Genomic DNA, 19,552 nt, shown 5'->3' with positions numbered 1-19,552 from the left:
AGCAGCAGGCTTCTAACCTTGGCCGCCATGCTTCTTAAGGAGGACCGACCAACTCTGTGGACAAAGCCACATCACGACAACAGAAGGCCCTGAGGGTCACCCAGGAGGTCCAAAAAAGGAAGCTTCAAGCACAGCAAACGTGACCCTCCTGCAGCAAGCTCCAAGGGAGGAGATGAAATAAAGCAGTTTGCTGGGCTGCGTAATTCTAAGCGCTTGACTCTACATTCTCTCCCTGGGTAGTTCAAAGGCCTCCTTTATTGCAGCTCCAGATAGGACACCAGCATTGCCCTTCCCAGCCTCCTGTACAAAGTCAAGGTAGGCCCTCTGTATCCTAAACCAGCATGGAGGGCTGGGTGCTCACAGCATTCTTTTAATCACAATGTTCTCCTTCACTCAGTTTACTTAGGCAAGAGCAGCTGGACTCTTTACCCTTCCTCTGCAGCACAGGGAAGGGTTTTTTCCTCTCCTTCTCAACTTCTGCCTCAACCAGGAACAGTCAGAGGAAAGTTGGCTCCATGCAGCAGTTTGTCCATGGCTGCCAGGAAGTCACAGGAACCAATCCGAGGAACTGCTCTCCCTTTCATCAGCGTGGCAGCTCTGAGTGCAGCAATTTTCTGTTACAAGGGGCTGCCTTCTCCACTTATAGCTGGGAATGGCAAATCATTCTCTGAAGCTGATGACAGAGATGGAAAAACCCTGCCATACTGTTCCAGCAGGGGCAGTTCCCTACAGAAATGCTCTCAACACCACACCTTTTGCTTTACAATTCTTTGATCTTGCCTCCTTTCTTCCTCTGCAACCCTTATCAGCCTCCTTTCCCCACCTGCATGATTTACAGCGCTCCCCTCTTGTAGCAAGTAGAAACCATCCTGGCTCCACAGCTGTACTTGAAGGGTCAGCCTCCCTCTTGACCATCATGCCCTCTGGCAAACACTGGGGATTTCCTTGCTGTCCCTAACAGTTCTGTTGCTAGACCAAGGAACAGATCATCTCCAGACCTGAAAGCCTCCTCTTTGCCAAACAGTGTTTGAGGACAATGCAATTCACAGCCAGAGCACTCTCCACTTAGTAACCACTAGTGATGGGAACAGCTCCTGTTTCCCCTTTCCTCTGACTACCAGGTAACAAGTTTCTTATACTGCATTATGGACACTGCTGATGCCCAAGCCCTCAGCCTGGAGCTGCTGCTCTCCCCTCAAACACACCCCCACCTTGCAGTCATTGCCCAGTTTTATTTCATTTAAGATCCGCTGTGTTAAATATCTTAGTTACAAGTTCCGTGTAGAGGGTAATAGACTCTGCAGGCACTAGCAACCCCCTCACTCCCCAGTACATGTGTGCGCTATCGGCTTAAGGACTGCCCCCCTCCCCCCAAAACCAGCAGGCTGGGATATACATTACACTTAAAGACCTGGCCCTCCCCAGCTGTCTCTCTGCTGGCAGCAGGCCAAGCCCTTGCACGCAGGAAGCCAGCAGTCAGATCCACTGTCAGTGAGCTGTGATTCAAGGACAGCTGCTGGGGGCTGGTTCCTACCTCCCCCCACCCCACCTTGGGCATGTAATGGTGAAAGAGTTGCCCACTCAGGACCAGTGCTGCATCCACAGAGGTCATGGGCTCTACCCACCTTGACACGGACATTCATGCCACAGTGACTAGGCTGAAGAGAAACAATCTCCAAGGAAAAGCAGGGGAGCTGCCACCGCTGCATTCCTGTCTGTGGAGGGAGTGTAACTAGGGCACTGCCAGAGGCATGACACCTACCTCAAGCCCTGCTCTGATCAAAACCTCTGTGGCAAGTGACCTGGGGCTACCCAGACTTACAAGGCAGATGAGAGTGAAATGTTTTCAAGCAACACAGGGACAGAACAGTAGCCTTTCCTCTCCCCTCCCTCTCAGGAATCTCAGTGCTAGGAAAAGTAAAGCTGAACCTGCCTTGGCATGGCAGGGAAGGGTACCCTAGCACAGCAGCAGCAAGCAATTTCCAGTAGTACAGGACAAGCTAGAGGTGAGAATTTGGTGCTGTGAGGGAGAGGTTGCCATAGAGACAACTCTGGAAAGGCAGTGCCATTCAGTGGTTGGCCCACTGCAAAACAATCCTCGAGAGAAACTGAACTTCTGTCAAATGGAATAAGGAAAGGAGGTAGGAGCTATCCCCGTAATTCCCTCTGGGACAGCCCCAATCACAGCGGAGAGAGAGAGAGACTGGAATGAGCCCTGCTAGTTTCTGAATGCCCTGCATCGCCCTTGCTGGTGCTGTGGCCCTGCCCTGGGTGGGTCGTGTGGGGGTGTGACTGCTCTACAGGTCGAGCAGCAGCACGCGGGGGTCCTCCACCGCTGCCTTGATCTTGCGCAGGAAGGTCACTGCCTCTCTGCCGTCGATCAGCCGGTGGTCGTACGTCAGCGCCACGTACATCATGGGCCGCACCTCGATCTGAAGGGGAGGGACAAGACAGCTGTCAGCGAGCCCAGCCCTGCTGCCTGCACCATGCTCTCCTGTGAGCTCGGGCAACACCTGGCTTGCTTTCTATCCTGCCCCTCGGATGTGTCTTGTCTGGCAGGACTACCAACACAGGCACTGGCCACCACCCAGGCTGGGTCCACACCACACAACACTCAGTCCCTTTCTGGAGCTGTTCCCTACTACAAAGGCTACAGCTGCCTCCTCCTCCCCAGATTGAAGCAGATGACACATTTCTCCCACTCATGGACAGGACAAGGCCCCCTGCACACCTCAGGCAAGTACCAGTGCCAGCAAAGCTGCCCTACCCCCATTAGTCTCTGCTCTTCCCTCACAGTAAAGCCTTTTAGAAGTTGACGCCAACACCCAAAAGAAGCATTTGGGTCATGGTCCTCATCTCACTGAGCCCTCTCCTCTGTTGACTGAAACGTCCTGCACAGCTCCACCTACCTTGCCTCCCACAGCCACAGGCCTGTCAAAGATGGCATGCATGCCCAAGATGGCAGACTGGGGTGGGTTAATGATAGGTGTCCCAAATAATGACCCAAAAACCCCTCCATTGCTGATTGTGAAAGTGCCACCATCCATGTCTTCAATGGCCAGTTCATTCTTCCTTGCCTGGAAGAAAAGGCAAGGTCTTAGAAAGCCACACAGATGAAAGAAGACAAAGGACAAGTTTGGATGCTTCCTCTCTCCAGGAACAAATGCTGATGGCCAGAGCTTCACTTATTGATCTGTTCAGCTACAAACAGGACAAGTTAGTTGGAAAAGCATCCTGTCTTTAGATCTGATCATTTGCTGGCTTCGGGGAAGGTTTCACTTGCCTTTGCTTCTAACTCCTGCTTTTGCAGGAGACAGACAGAGACATTTCTACACCAGGGCAGTTCAGCCTTGGTCTCTAAAGATAAAGGTGAAGAGACACCACACTAGCAATTCACAGTTTGCACTCTTTTGGAAGGGTAACAAGTAAATAGGCCTGTCTTGAAGGCACGGGCAGAGTTACAGATGCAACTGGATTACTGCCCACAGCACGACTCAGTGTGTTAGAGGTCAGAAATGACGACACAGAGGGACTGAATCAATTCATGCCTAATCCAGCACCCCCAATTCTTCCCATTCCTCTGAACCCTTTTCAGTAAAGCCTTCAACCTTCCTTACCTTCTCCCCCAGCTCGTAGATAGCACGCTCTATGTCAGCAAAATTCATGTTTTCTACATTCCTAACAACAGGGACCACAAGACCCTAGGAAGAAGCAAAGTGCATGATCAGCAAATCACCACAGCAACACAGAGATACCTGTTAGGGGGCAGGAGCGAGCCTGGCCTCAGCCCAGCAGAGCTCCTGCCACCTCCTGTGCCTAGTTGGCAGAGGCGCCTTAAAACCTTGGCAGCCTGCCAGGAAACCTGGCATGACAAGCACAAAGGGCCAACACTATAAACGAGATATCAGCTTTGCCTTTGTGAGCCCTTCTCATCAAGTTAATAAGGCCTGCTGGGATCCCGCTCCATGTCCATAAAAAGCAGGTGAGGCACTGGGCAGAGTTCAGCTGCCTCCTCATTCTCTGCAAGAAGAGTGCAGTCTCTTTATGATGGACCTCCCCTAGGCTTTGGGAGCAGCGACAGAACTTTAGTCCTGGCCAAACCTCTGCCTCACAAAACAACCAACTAATATTCAACACCTCTGTCTTCATCCTATGCTACTCTGTCTGGACAGGGACATCTCCTTGAAGCAGCAACACCGTTTACAGAAATGGGGGAGCAGCACAGCAGGGTTAGCCAAAGGACAGGACACGCACAGCTGTTGCTCCTGAAGCTCCAAGATCCTCAGTGTTCCTAACCTGGCCATACTTGTTCATCACTGAGATCTCCAGCGACCTGGCTGCCACATCTCCTAGCACAGTGGCATAACTTCTTGGTTCTCCATCTTCTCCCAAAACCCATCTCAGTAGTCCACAATCATGAGATGTGTCATTCAGAAGATCAGTCTCATCAATAAGTTTCTGCTGTAGTGGAGCTCAGAGCTCCAAATGTATGACCAATTCCAGACCTGAGGCCTCGCTGCACCTACCCGGGGAGTTGCTACGGCGACACTGATGTCCACATAGTCCCTGTACACAATCTCTTTGGTCGTGTCATCAATCACTGGAAGGAGAAAAAAGCTGTGTTACATACTCGGTACCCAAGATCAACACCCCAGAAGTAGCCACAAAATCCCAACATGCGCTAATCTCTATCTTAAGTGTAACTCCAGAGAAGAGAGAGCTCTCACTGCACCTGTGGGAGAAGCATCAGGATAGACAGAAAGGAAACACAGCCCAAACAGGTCAGTTCTTCTCAGACATCCCCTTTGGTTATTGTCCTCTTATGGTTTTGAGCAAGCACCTCTGACACCCCCCAGGCACTGCACTACACCTACAGCAGATACCTCTACACCAACCAGCAGGCTCTGCCCTCTGTGGGCTGGCAAACGCATGGCCCCGGCCCAACTCCTGGAAGCTCTTTCCTAATAGAGCCACACTTGGCAAGTTGTCCTCTGCCTACCTCAGTGGCATTAGCAAAATCAGCTGCAGCATGTAGGACTGTTCCCCTTTTTCCTGCGCATCTGACGTGCTTATCCAAGCTACCAGCCCTGCCACAGACTGGGGCCACCTGCCACGTTCAGTCACGCAAGTCGCCAGCAAGGATCACCACTCACCTGCATTCACAACGGGCTGATCCTGCAGAGCAAAGGCTGCAGCTTTCACAAAAGCTGACATGAAACCTAGCTTCAGGTTGTGCTTTTTCAGAAAGGGATCCTTGTGTACAGCTCTCATCTCCCGGATGTTGCTGCCAAACACATGGTTAACACTGGTCATCAGAGAGTCCAAGTAAACACCATTCCCTTGCTCTGGAATAGATTTGAGAGTAAGCCCCAAGGACTGCAAACTGGCACTACCAACAGGCAAACTCCTAATCTGCTGGAAAATTCTTCAGATGTCGTAGGTGAAGTGGGCTGAGAGCAGCTCTAAGGCCCCTGCCACTGGACCTAACAGGAAGTAGTCCTGGACCACAAACTCCACGGGGCAGTGTTGAGCTGCATGACCTGCACTGCCAGGCACAAAGGCAAGATCCCTGTCTTTCCTGCTTAGGGCTCAGTGTTGCCACCAGTTCTCTGGAGACACCATTGCTGATAGCAGTGCAGCGCTACAGACAGCAGCTGTAGGGGTAGCTGGGCCAGCTCTGTGAGGGTGAAAAAGCAGCAAATGTCAAGAGCAGAGAAGATGCAGATGGTGACTGAAGGAAAAGACTTCAATCACTGTGCAAGCCCAGTGCCAGCCAGCAAGACACCTCCACAGCCAACTCCAGTTTTGGGAGTCGAGTGAGTATGAAAGAAAGCCTCCCAGATGCTATGGTGGTAGGTGCCAGCCCACCCATGGCCCTCAGACAGACTAATCACATTTTCCTGCTGCTTCTATTTAGCAGAACTGAGACTGTTCATAAAAGTCAACCAAGCTGTGGCTACAAGCTCTGCATATTTCAGGCTAATATCAGATGCTATAGAGTTGCATAGTCCATTCTCCTCCCACTCCAGAGATCTTTTGAGTCTTTGAAGAGACAGTTTCAGCAAGGGGCAGGGGTCTCCATGTTTAGAGTGTTTGTTTTCCTGTGCCTAACCTTGTTTATGGCTAGGATTACCGCCCAAAGACATTAGTGCCTCCCAAGACACAAGGAGGACAGCAATGAGGATGAGGTTCGCTATGAAACTGGCTCATTATGGCTTCCTCCTTTCAGATGCTGACCCCTGTGGAAAACAGGAGGCCCCAGCACAGGTCTTCATGAGCCAATCTCACAGCAATCGAACCAAACCAGATTACCAAATGCAATAAGAGCCTAAAGCCAGTGTAAAGTGACACCTCAAAGAGCCTCTGAGAGGAGATGAAGCTGCAGCACTTCCCCTCCAATCCAGACTATTTTGCCAACCTTACTGTTCTCAGACCCAAATATTTACATGTTTTGTCTTAAGGAGCAGAATAGGATTTCACAAGTCAATTTGATTTGGGCACAATTTCCCCTTAATGCATTGTAACATAAGCTGCCCACCCTCCAAAGCCATTACTGCATTCAATCTGTGCAAGCACTTGAGTCAGAAGACCCCCACCTGCCCAGAAGGGATGAGGAAAGACGCTAGTCCCTCTCTGGAAAGACAGCAAAGGCTTCAGACCTATATAATGTTCCCATGAAAGGCTGAGGAGCCCTGGGGGACCACCTTATGAGAAGCTAAACATGCCCACCTCCAAAAGCTGTAACCTGGCAGAGTGGCAGAAAGCAGATGCTACCTCTCGCTGTCTTCTGACAGCTACTACACAAGTGATGTTAGTCACTCCTGGTCTCCTGCTCAGCAAAACCACAACCAAGAACCAAACAGATGAGGAACCAGACGGTCCCTTTTAAAAGCAGCAGATGACTCCAGAGGAAGACCAGGCCATCAGGAAGCTACGCACTCCTAGAACAGGTTGCCCCAGGAGGGGGTTGAAGGCCCATCCCTGGAGATATTCAAGGTAAGGCTCAACTACTTGACCTAGTTGAGGATGTCCCTGCTTACTGCAGAGAGGATTGGACTAGATGACCTTTGGAGGTCCCTTCCAACCCAAACCATTCTATGATTCTATAATTCTACTGCAACACCAGCATGACACTGATGAAGCTGTGCAGACAGCGGTACACACCTAAGAGGTCCCAAAAGAAAGGCTGCCAATCTCTTCAAAAAGAATCAGCAAGGTCTTGACTCCTGCTTGAAGATGACTGCCTGCATCTATCTCTGCTTGTAAACAGAAGAGGTCTGCTCCTCACCTCATGTCGATCTCATTGAAAGTGGTCAGCATGGCACAAGTGTTCTGAGCCTCTTTCAGCCGCTGGGCAATGCGCTGACGCATCCTATTCATTTTCACCTGAAAATTAAAAGGATATAAGCAGGAGCTGCCTCAAGCTCATCCAAGGGGTAAAATGTACAAGAAACTCAGAAGGTCCTTCCTCTTGCCATTTGGTTGAGTAGTAATAGATGCCTAGGGCCAAGGCTTTCGCTTCAGATCTCCCTATGCAGCATGACAGGCAGAGGCATTGATTTCACTGTGAAACTCCAAGCTCAACGCACAGTTCACTTGAAAAGCAGTGCTGAATGCATCATAGTATAGCTACTACTGACCTATGTGTTCCTTGGGACCTCCAAGCATACACAGGTTTCCAGCAGGAGGCTAATGTGAGAACAGCAAGACTGCTAAGAAAGCAGGCTGCTCAACCATGCTCTCCTATGAATGCACAAGGCAGCTGCAGCAGCCTCAGTCCTTTGCTGAGGACTCGTGGACAGGCCAAGCAGATCACACTAAGCCCTCTGTGCTCACTCAGCAGAGCTCAAGACAAGACTTTATCCCTGAAAAGACCTGTGTCACATCAGACCTGGGTTTTCCTCTACCCCACCCCCAAATGGTGCCCTCATGCAGACAATTTTTCCATCTGTCACAGCCATACTGAGCTGGGTGTGAAGAGGTAGATAGGGACACGTCCAGAAAGTTCAAGGCTTATGCAAGAACAGACTGTCACCCAGCAACAGTGCTGGCAAGGCCCCTATTCCCACAGCTTACCCTATGCTCTGATCTGGCACCTTTGCTGGCCACTGCCTCCCCAGGAGGGGCTGCCGCTGGGGCTGCAGCCGGCTTCACCGCAGACACTGAGGGTAAAGAACACATCAGTCATACAGGGAAGCCAGGGCTTGACTGCAATGCCCTGAAGTAGAAAGCTCATCTGAGCAACTTGCTCGAGCACCACGGTGTGGAAGCAGCCTTGAAGTGGGCTGGGCAGATTGCAGGCATAGCTGAACTCTCCAGTCAGGAGCATGCAGGGCAATGATGCGGGGAAGCCACCATAAATGCCAGACTGTTTAGCTCTCTTTCACCTCACATCCTGTCCTCAAGGAAGAGACTCTTGAAAATTGAAGAGTGTCTATTTCCTCACCTGGCTTGCTGTCGATGGGCTGAGTTGACACAGGTGGCACTGGTGGCATTGTAGTGGGAATTGGTGCTGCAGCAGCAGGAGGAGGAGGAGGAGCTGCAGCCACAGGTTCAGGGGCTGCAGGAGGAGGAGGGGCTGCTGCTGGTTTGGCCTTGGCAGGAGCAGCTGAAAGACAAGGAAGAATCATGGCAAGAGCACCAACAGCTTCCACTGTCAGTGATCTAGAGTCAAATCAACTTGCTAAAAGTTAACCCTCTAGCAGAATGCCTTTATATTCTCAACACTACTGAACTGACAGGAGCCACCATAAGGGGACTCCATGGTGAAAGTGTTTTACTCATCAACAGCCCAGATCTCCTCACTGGATGCTCACAGGAGACTGGATGCTAAAGAAAGAGGGCAGAGAATGGAATTATACAAGGTGAATTCTCAAATAACTTTAGCCTAGAGCAGCAGTCTCCTCCAGAGGGAGCAAAAGGAAAAGCCCTCCCCTCAGAAGGAAAAAAATATGCTTTTCTACTGAACAACAGAATTTTATTCCAGCTACAAGCAGCATATGGAAAAAATATTTACTCTCAAGATCCCTCTAAATGCCACCATCCCACTAAATCCCACCATCTTCTGAAGAAGACTGGTGGAAACAGGAAGGCCTGAGCAAGGTGTGCATGCCTGACTTACCTCCAGTTTTCCTGAGTTTGAACAGAGGTGTCCCCCCTTCCACTTTGCCACCATCAGGTACCAGAAGGGCTTCAATCACACCAGCTGCTGGGGCTGGAACTTGCACTGATGTCTGCAAAAGCCAAATCAGTGAAATTCTCCCAAACACTGGATAGAGAACAAGTGCCCAAGAGAAGATGCCAATACGAGCAGACACAAAATGGAATTTGACACAGACAGCAGCTCTGTCTTGCACTTTCTGCACCAGCTTTCACAGCCTATACTGGCATTTTGTGCCAATATTTAGATGTTTTAGGAGATGCTGGCAGTGTAACAACATATAGCCTGATCTTTCTGCTCCAGGGTATAATCAAGAACTGACCCACTGCCAGCATCTTCCTGACAGCAATGCTGGAAGCAGGGAGTTTTAGCAAGAACTTCAAAGCTTAAGAATCCTTCCAGGAGTGAATAAAATTAAAGGCTAAATTTAAAACAATCTGAAGACATCCTATGGCTCTGCAAATACAAACAAATTCCAAAACTTAGAGAGCACTGAAATTGGAAGGAGGAATGGAACTATAGCTCCAACAATCATCAGCATCACTGATGCTTAATCAAATGTATGAAGAAGGAAGAGTTATCAAAGAATTTGCACTTAAGGTACAGCCAGCTTTCAAACTAGGTGAGAAAAGCTTTTCTCTGTGAAGGGAGCAGGAGACACAGGCAGGGCCTGCAGGCTCTAAGAGCTCTTAGCAGGAGAGGAGCCGTACAGGATGCCTGCTGAAGAACTAGAAGAAGTTTTGGTCCAGAAAACTCCTACCTTATCTGTTTCAATCTCACACACCACTTCATCTTCTGCCACTGTGTCTCCAACAGCTGAATGACAGATATGAAGACCACTGTGAGGAAGGAGGCGTGTTCCAGCCTCCCCTCTTAACCCACAGCAGTCTGCCCCACTGAGCCAGAACTTTCTCACCCCAGTTCTCCACAGCTTTTAAAGATAAGTCTCACTCAAGCAATCCACTGCACAGTCAGAGTCCAGTTTAGACATCACCCTTCGCTCAACATCACCCACGACAGCAAAGTGCCAAGGCAGTCAGTACAATCCTTACCCCTTAGGAAAACTGCAGTTACCTGCCTCACTTGTCACAGACTGAAAGGCAGAGAGTATGCTTTCCAACAGTGAGCTACAGTCCATCCCCACGCTGCCCAGTGCAGCAGCAAGTGCTGAGAACTGCAGGGAAGATGCAACTCTTACCTTTCTCCCACCTGACATCTCCTTCTGTGACTGACTCTGCAAAGGCTGGTGTGTTCACTGTAACCACATCATCCCCTGTGAGAGAGAAAGACAGACTTCAATGCATTCAGAGCTCAAAACTTACAGCATTGCTTCATTCTTGTTATCAGCTCTCTGACAGAGAGGGTAGGTCCACTGACAGCACATGCTGGTTGACTCCTTGTTCCAACACTGATTAACATTCAAAGACAAGAGAAATTCCCACTTGACTGGAAGTCATGTAGTGACAGGAATGCCAGACAAAAACCTTTAGGGCCCTAGGACAGAAACCCTCAGCCATGCATTGAGGTGGGATGGCAGTGGGCCTAGACCAAGGGTGGAAGAGGTTATTCAGCTGTTAGCAGGATAGCAACAGGTAGCACAAGAGCCATCCCACTGACTTGGTTTTACTTACTACGTACTGCAGTGGTTCTGAAGTAACGGACAGTGAAGATACTGGAGCTATTTACTCTGCACAGAGAGAGAGAAAGAGAGAGAGAAAGGTATGAACACAGAAACATGTTCCTCTGTAGGCTGCTCAACTATTCTGATGTGTTTGTTCCAAGGGACTCCTACTTACTGCTCAAGCTGCAACAATCCCATGAAGAAAGGAGACATGGCCAAAGAAACTTGGTAAGAAATGGCATTTAGGCAATTCTAATTTAGGGAGACAACCAACAGAAACACTGTGGTTTAAATGCTGATGAAAGGCTGACCTAGCCAGCACACCCTGCAGCTCAGGTAGCTAGTAACCATTTTTTCACCTCCACATCAGGACTGCCATCTCTACAGAAGTTGCGGGGTGGCTCCAAAAAAAGAGAAAGCTCTGTATATTGCCTATGGCAACGCATTCAAGAGACAGTTCTTTCTCTCCCCCATGTCCCTTCAAAGGCAGCTAGCAATCCCAAGCATTCCAAAGGATGGGTTTTTTATATACCTACTGACACTACATTTGGAAACTTGAAACAAACATGCTTTAGCACTTCCTCTAGAACAAGCTATCTGGTGCAAAGAGACCAGCATTGCAGGCTTTTTGCAATGTGCTCTAAGGTTAATTCCCCAAACACATTTTTACCAGACCACCTCAGCTTGTCATATGTACACCATCCCACTTCTGACAGAAATCTTGCCAGGAGGCCACCATAAAGCAAAAGACTTCTAATTAGATAATTAAAGGACAGAGATCCATTTATCACCAGTCTTCTCAGCCCTATTCCTTTCCTGCCTTGGTATCTGGTTCCAACCAAAGCTCATTTTATTGAAGCATGCCACAGTTTCTGACATGCAAAACTTAAGAGTTTGTTAGGGTGAGCTCTATGCTCCAGCAATGTGCAAAGGGATTTTTTGACAGCCAATTACATTCTGCCTCCCAGGCCCAAAATCTTATCAGGGTTAGAGCAACCCCAGCATCTTCACATCACAGCTCTTGCGTGGATACTTACACAAGCTTCCTGCTGTTCATGTAAGCCATTCCTTGGCTCCCGGCCACACCTGGGGATGAGAATGGTGTTACTCCACAGGAACATTATTCAACCATCCAGCCCTCAAATGTCTCTGTCATGTAAAGGAGTGCAGAACACGCCAGTGTCCACCCTGAAAGAAGTTTGGGACTAAGCAGAGAATACAGATACATAGAGGCACCTCGGTGTCAACAAATCTGCTCATTGTTTGCCAACAGTGGTCTTGTCCTTACACAGTTTCACAGAGATGAGAAAACAAGGTGTCTTCACCTCAAAGCCACCAAGGATAACTTCAAAAAGGGCAAACAAAGCAGTGGCTACCCCAGTCACAACAAAACCAGGAGACAACTATAAAAGACACCTTCAGGATTACTAATACCTTAGGTGCTTGCTGCTGAGTTGTCCTCAGCAATACAAAGGAGTTACTAATAGGAGAAAAGGATCAGTTACATAAAAGGCACCCCCAGAAAGCCTCACAGTCACATGGACAGCTAAGAAATAAAACCCCAAGGGAAACAGGGTGCAGGGCAGAGTAAGAAGCCACCATCATTCCTCTTCTCTGCCCACGCTCTGGCCCAGGAATCCTCCTTTTCCAAAACTCAGAGCAGAGAGGTACTTGCGTAACTTCTCAGTTTCACATACTCCACTGCCTCCTCCTCACACTGCTTCACAGGCCCTGACACTGCAATTTTTATTACAAACTGAACTCCTGTCCTTTGCCTCTTTCAGGACACTGGGCAATTTTCCAGACTGATTTTAAAGTGTCACAGCATAGAAGCTGCAGGACACAATTATCTCGATTACACAATGCCAGAAGGAAGAACTGTTTCCCCACTTCATTTTTTTAAAAAGGATACAATTTTGACACTATCCCCTAATAAGAGCTGATACTGAAACTCTGGGAACTAACTGGAAAAGGTAAGCAGATTGAACTGGTTTCTCAAAGTGGAATAAAGAGCGTGATGGAATGTTATACAAACACGGTACAGCTAGAACAGAGCTCTGGCAGAATCCAGTTGAAGCACCAATGAGGAGTTCACAGGCATGTGAGACTTGATATGTCACTTAACATTCACTCAGCATTTTCAACGGAGTCTATTGCAGAGCTAGGGTCTGCAAAAGCATGTGTGTGATGCTTGAAATGCACTGTGCTTCTGCAGTGAGACCCTCAGTAGAGCTGAATGGGTCAGGCGGCAGCTACATTAGGCAAGGGAGGCACTCACACGGAAACACAGCTGATTTTGCCAACTGTTTCTTCATTACGTGATTGATAGAAATAAACCCCAACCAAAACCCATTACCTGCTTCCATCATTAGCTCTGTTCAAAGTAGTTTGAAATTAAATGAACGTGTAAGACTCACCAGACAGAGAGCATCTTGCCAGAGTACAGTTCCCCTGTCAAGAGAGAACAAAAAACTATCAGTATTGCAAAAAGATAGACTCACCTTAGAAGGATTTTGGTTTTCCTATGGGACCCAGATCAGAGATGGGACCCACCATTCCCATGCTCCAGACTGCAGGCATGCTGCTTTCCCATAATGTGCAAGAGTGGGAGATGGTGAGAGCATCTACATTCCTCTCTTTGCTTCATTTCCCTCCAGGATGCTTCCCTGCGGAGTGCTGTTAAACCTGACACACGCAGTTTTCAGTTGTGGCTCCAGCTGTTTTGACCTTCTCATGCACACTTCCCACTTTAGGAAGGAACAGATTTCTGAAGAGCCCTTCACTAAAGGTTGCTGTCAATGAGAAGGTCAAGTATGGGCAGACAGATAATAGATATGACCAAAAACCATCTCATGATGTTTATTCCTGGTCATGAATGCATCGTTTGACTTTCTTTTTATATGTTTGGTTTAGGGCTATGGAGCCTCTGAAGTTCATAAGCCACAACTTCCCTTGATGGCAAAATTTCTACTGCCTTCAGCAAGTCAGGAATTCAGCCCTCTGGTGACATTTCACTTCACATCCATGTAATCCTTGATTGGACTCACAGCTCAGGATAACATTCCTCAAAAGTAAAAGACATTTCAAGATATTTCAGTTACTTTCCCTATTGTTAGTGTACACTTCCTTAGCATCACTCTGCAGATTTGGAGCACTTAGGAACTCCTTAAAAACTACAGGAGAATACTGCAGTAACCATGACTAAAATTTGGTTGACTGGTTTGGAACAACAGCTACTCAACAGCTCAATGCACCTTTAACCAGCAACTAAGGTGAGAGGTGAAAACTAAGTTTCATTCACATCTTCAGTATCTGAAGGGAAGTTTGTGGATAAGCCCTGATTTCAGCAGGATAGAAAACAACCAATCTTAGACATCAGAATAATTAGTGGAGCTGTGTGTGACAATACAAGACAGGCATCAAAGAGATATTTAAGCTTTTCACACCGTCTACAGGACTGAGTTCTTCAGCATGCAAAAATACAGTTAGTGAACACTTTGTATGGTCAGAACTAACAACAAGGTCTGGAATCAACACCTTGGCAATTTAGTTACCCAAACTCACTGAGAGATTTGGCTTCTCAGGCATTAATGAATGCTCAACTCAGTGACTGATGAGTAGTTAAGAGGGTTATGATTAGCAGTGCTGAGCATGCAGACAGCCAGTCTGGGTCTAGTAGTGCTCAAAAGGTGCAGTACAGCACCACGCAGCTACCCCGTTTGCTGATCTACTGCAGGGACTAACAATCCCAGACTGACAGTCCTGCAAAATCAGCTTTCAGCAGGGCTACAGGAGCCTCTGCCCCAAGTCTGGCTGGGAAACAGAAAGCAAGGAGCACTGCACTGCCTTTGCAGAGTCATCCCAAGCACTATGCTTTATCTTGGTGCAGCACTGGCCCCCTGCTAACTCAGATCTAGTTCGTGTAGAGCTAGCCCTGAGCTGTGATCAGTAAGACAAATTTCAAGTTAAGTCTGCTTGGTCAAGCATCTAAAACACCACAATCATCACTGCATATGTTATTTCCTAGTAAACCAACCAGTTTAGAAAGCCTTGTGAGAAAACACATCTGCAGCTCTTTTCTGTGAGAGCTGTCCAGCCTGTATGCCACAGCCACTGCAAAATTATGGAAACAAATGATACTGCTCTACCCCTCATTTCCTAACCTAAAAGAAGGTAAAGAGCTCTAAAGAGTCACTACTAAAAGACAGCAAGACTCCTCCTGTCTTGAGTCCATCCCTTAACCACAGTACCTGAGATGCATGTGCAGCTCAGAGATGCCTGCTTTCTGTTCCCTTTTTCCTCACAGGACTCCAGTTGCAAGCACCTGTTCCTGGTATCACCTGGCTAAATCTGCACTCTGCCTAATCTTGGAGTTTCTTGGCTGAAAATGCAAGCACTGGAGGTTTCACTAGCTGGCAACAGCACCGTGGGTCACTTTAAAGAGGCAGCCTTCACTTGGAGAAATAAACCTTGGTCTAATTAACTGATGACTCACGTACTGAGTGAATAATTTTTCTGCTATGTTTCACATGACTTCTCCGAATTGCTTTTATAACTGTTATTTTGTCAAAGTGACCCTGGGCCACAGTGTGCCTTCAAGGAGCTACCTTCCAGTAGGTCACCACACAGAGAAACAATGTTTGGAACACAACAGCTAAAGTGACAGACAGCCTGCATGCCTACACATTTCTTTTCCAACAGCAGAAACAGGGACCAGTTCAGGTAAGGACACTAACTAAACAGGGGGGCACAGGTCATTTCAACAGAGGCAAAACAGAAGCCCAGTGCTGGCAGCTGAGACAACAGGCAAAGCAGCAGTGGGTTGTCCAGCCTCAGCTTCTCAGAAGCCAAGAAGCTGCTGCTTTGACACTCATGATAAGCACGAACCACTGCTACATGATCCCCCACTGCACATATTCCACGAATTTTAACACGATTATATACAGCATGGCAGGGCAGATGGGTAAGATGGGATGGAGATAACAATGCTGAGTGGTGAAGGATATTGTTTCTAAGACGGCAGGCTGAGAACTCCTCCAGCATGCGGAGAGGATCAAAGAGAAATTTACAAGCTCTTCCCCAGATAAATAGGAGGACTCGATCCTCAAAGCACTGAACACAGCTCCCGACCAAAACCATCCTTTTTTCAGATGAGGTCATCTCTGGACTTATTCAGGTCATCCCTCCACAGACACTCCCACCCAACCCCACTGAGTCTTACATGCTCAGGTGGCAGGCATACTCATTCATGATTTCTACTTCATATATACGAATCCTTTTCTCTTTTACGTGATCATCAAAATCCCTACAGTACTCCCCTGCCCTTGTTTCTTGCTGACTCCACCATTCCCCCTTTCAACTCTACACGTCTACAGGTCTATCGTGCGCACTTCTCCCATCATTACTTTGGCGACTTCCTTCTAGTCAAAACATACTTCCCACATTCCTGCTCAAACAGAAACCAAACTCCTATCACCATCTTGATCTCTCAACTTCTCCAGTACACCACTAAAATTATCTCCCATGCCCAGTACTCAACTATAACCTCCTGTAAACTCCTCACTGGCAGATCACTTTTGTAAAAGGTCTGAAGGCTCTACCTAGCTTCCCTCCGTATTCTGTACAATTACACAGCACCACTGACAGTTGTCAGTGCTGAAGTGTTGTTAAAACACCACTTAAACTGCACCATAATCCATTTGTATCTACACATATGCATACAGCTGTGTGCTATTACATGTAAATTGTTTATGGTGCAGTTTTCTGTACAGACACATATATTTGTAAATGCAAATCTCTTTGTGGCACCCAGAGGCAAGCATTTACCATACTACAGCCCTACAGGGAAGCATGACACAGTTAAACGTTCAGCACTACAATGAGCTGCCAACGCTTGGTTGCCTACATTCGTGCAACGGCTAAAATCAGATCTCATGCTCTAACGCTTAAGCTGGGCAACTGGAAGAGAAGTGACCTTTTCCCTCCTGTAGGTATGCAAGAGTATGTAGGTGTATGCATGCATATATATTCATATACACATGTACATAGAGCTGTGCACGCTTGCTATTTAAACGGAAGGTGTAGCCAGAAGGCAGCAAACGACAGAACCCAGCTGGCCAAGTGCAGCCCCGGGGTTGATTTAAGTAGCTGGATCTGGCTGCTAGACTGCAAGCCCACCGCCGGCCCAGGTGACCGCCGTTTGCATCCATTCAGCGACTGCTTTGAAACCGGAGCACAAGAATTAAGTAAGGAAGCAGACACCGATTTATCTGCTCGTTTCTGCACCGGGCTGGCCCCAGCCGGGAAGGATCTCCGCAGCGGCAGGGAAGTGTGATGCGAAGCGAGTCGCGTCTGCCAGCAGAGAGGCTCCCCAAAGGCTTCAGCCCGTCGAGAAGCCCGAGAACGGCGGTGTTCGGAAGCTCTTCCCGCCAGTCAGCTCCGCACGGTGCCGCAGCCGAACCAGCCGCCGCCTCTCCTGACCCGGGCGGGCGGCGCCGAGCGCAGGAAGGGACAGCACGGCGCTCACCCTAGCCCCTCAGGGCAGGTGGGGGGCGGGGGGCTGCCCCGCCGCCGGTGCCGCCTCTCCCTGCCCTCTCCCGACCGGGACGGCGGCGCCTCGCGCCGAGGGAGCGGGCGGGAGGGGGAGGAGGAAAAGAGGGGGACGTGTCCCGGTGCCCTTGGCGCCGCCGTCCCCGCTCGCCTGGCCGCCACCCGCCCGCCCTCCTCGCCTCCCTCCCCGATGCCGGTGCCCGCGGCGGGCAGTACCTGCCGGAGGGCACGCAGCGAGCGGCCTAGCGCCCGGCCCAGGCAGCGGGACCGCCACAGCAGCAGCATCGCGGCGGCAGCGGCGGCGGCGGCGGGAGGAGCCGGAGGGCGGACACCGGAAGCAGGCCCGGCGCGAGCCGGAAATGCGCCGGGCCGGACCAACGGTTCCGAAACGGGGGGAGCGGAACGGAAGGAGCGGTACCATTGCGGGCGGGGGCGGGGGCAGGGTGCGGTACGCCCAGAGCCTCCTGCTGCACCGCACGCGAGGTGTCCCCCACGGCCCCGTGCGGCGCGGGGTGCCCGGCAGGCGGCTTGGCTGCGGCTCGTGTCCTCGCCGGTGCCTTTGCGCAGCGCCACCGGCCCGTGCGTTGTGCGGCCCGCGGCGCAGGCGGGCGCGGGGGCTCTCACCTGGGCAGTTACTGTGCCTGTGAGTTACGCAACCTGCGATTCTCGGTGCGGAACCGGACCAGAGGGTTACCGAAGGGTGCTCTGCTGCTCGCCGTGATGAGTCATGGGGTCAGGCTTGCGGGTGCTGCAGGGGTTAGCCAGTGGCGTGTTGCATGGTTAGAAGCGGGCAGGGAGGTCGTCTCATCATGGCAAATGGGCACATCGGTCCACAAACAAACCCTGCCTTGTCAGACGTGGTCTGTGTGGCAGATGCCTGGCAATCCCCCAGCTAGCTTATCTCTGCTTCCAGGTAAGCAACCACTGAAACAAATCCAAGGAACTCATTTGCGGAAGCTGGGAATTAGCTTGGGATAGCCATGGAAAGCTGTCTGGCAGCCAGGCATCTCCCAAGGAGCCAAGTCCTTCATTTAGCCATTGCTTAATAATGTAAACTGCAACCTTCGAAATAGTCTCCTAATAAAGATGTGCAACAAACATCCTTGAGATCATTTTCGAAGAAAAGGGGTTGAATGAAAATCAACAGAGGGCAATCTCCGAGGCTTTGAGAATGCTCTGACTGCTTTAGTAAATGCCAACTGAACCAGGAATGTTCTCTGCCGGGGATTTCTCTGCAGCGTCTCTCGAGGGCTGGTATTCATGAATGAGACCACCTAATATCAGCCGCTTCTAATCACAGCCTTCTTGCTGCCGCTGAATACAGCAGACATCACCACGTTCAGTAAGCAGACAGAGCCCCAGGAGCGGCAGGTGTGGCTAGCTTTGTCCGTGCACCTGCGCAGCCCTCGCACGAAGTGTCTCATAACCATGCACGCTCCGGGGGCAAGTAGGTTTGCCCTGGAGCTGGGGTGCGGGCGTGCTTAACTGAGGGTGCTGTTGGGTGTGTTGGCACCTGTGATGAAGGACACAGTGTTGCTGCTTTTCCTGTGCTGTTCCGTTTCCTGGCCGTGTTCTACACCTCGGGTCTCCAGACCAGCTGAAATGGCCGGTGTCCCCATGGTGGGACATGGTGAAAGTACCTGGGTGTTTTCTATGGCAAATGGGCAACATCTGCAACTCTAGGCCAGCTCCTGGTTTTGCCCTTAACACTGCTTGCCTCTAGCCTGGTGTGTATTTGCATCATCACGCCAGTGGTTCACCATCCTAAATCCCAAATGCTCATCCAGCCACCTTCCCTCCTAAGCAGCCAGTGGCTCGGCACCAGCCTTTGCCTGTCTGACCCTAAGGGCCATAAGCGTGGGAGACAGCCAAGCCGAAGGAAGGTGGCTGGACCCCAGTGCTGACCTCCTGGATGTCCATCTGCATATTCAGGAGTTGTTCCCAGCCGGTTGGCTGCCTCCAGCCCCCCCACTGCCTCTTTAAAGGACCTGAGCGCAGCGGGAGGATGTGCTGGCACTGCCTCTGCAGCACCCGGCGCCCCCGGACGCCTACCCTCAGGGCGCTGCGCTCCCTGCGCCCCTGGAACCAAGGTGAGGAGGGGGTGGAGAGAGGTGCGAGCAGCTCGGGTCAGGGGCCGCTTGCTGAGGACAGACGGGTGCGGCGGCTGGGTGAAGCTGGGCGGAGGTTTTTGAGCGCTGGAAGGGTGTCAGGCTGCTCCGTGC

The 19,552-nt window shown here is 50.1% G+C and overlaps 1 protein-coding gene across 1 annotated transcript; it reads right to left on the bottom strand.

Moving 5' to 3' along the window:
* Positions 1 to 236: 236 nt before the first annotated feature.
* DLST (dihydrolipoamide S-succinyltransferase) lies at positions 237 to 17,656 on the bottom strand. The gene is made up of 15 exons (XM_064149757.1): positions 17,547 to 17,656; positions 13,199 to 13,232; positions 11,819 to 11,867; positions 10,792 to 10,847; positions 10,359 to 10,433; positions 9,921 to 9,976; positions 9,122 to 9,233; positions 8,447 to 8,608; positions 8,077 to 8,162; positions 7,289 to 7,386; positions 5,154 to 5,284; positions 4,527 to 4,600; positions 3,618 to 3,701; positions 2,910 to 3,077; positions 237 to 2,432 (listed from the first exon to the last, which is right to left on the bottom strand). The coding sequence occupies exons 1-15, from the start codon at positions 17,613 to 17,615 to the stop codon at positions 2,298 to 2,300; spliced, it is 1,389 nt and encodes a 462-aa protein (XP_064005827.1). The 5' UTR covers positions 17,616 to 17,656; the 3' UTR covers positions 237 to 2,297.
* Between the last annotated feature and the right edge of the window lie 1,896 nt (positions 17,657 to 19,552).

Source organism: Pogoniulus pusillus, chromosome 1 (genome assembly GCF_015220805.1).
Source record: "Pogoniulus pusillus isolate bPogPus1 chromosome 1, bPogPus1.pri, whole genome shotgun sequence".
NCBI classification, from domain to species: Eukaryota; Metazoa; Chordata; class Aves; order Piciformes; family Lybiidae; genus Pogoniulus; species Pogoniulus pusillus.
This window is presented reverse-complemented; position numbering and strand designations above follow the sequence as displayed.

Bases quoted from the DNA above. Each gene is read 5' to 3' on its own strand.
- DLST (XM_064149757.1), bottom strand. From the start codon at position 17,615: ATGCTGCTGCTGTGGCGGTCCCGCTGCCTGGGCCGGGCGCTAGGCCGC. The intron at 10,848-11,818 runs GTAAGTATCCAC...CTCTCTGTGCAG, and splicing joins ATGAACAGCAGGAAGCTTGT to AGTAAATAGCTCCAGTATCT. The intron at 5,285-7,288 runs GTGAGGAGCAGA...TGTGTTTGGCAG, and splicing joins TTCAATGAGATCGACATGAG to CAACATCCGGGAGATGAGAG.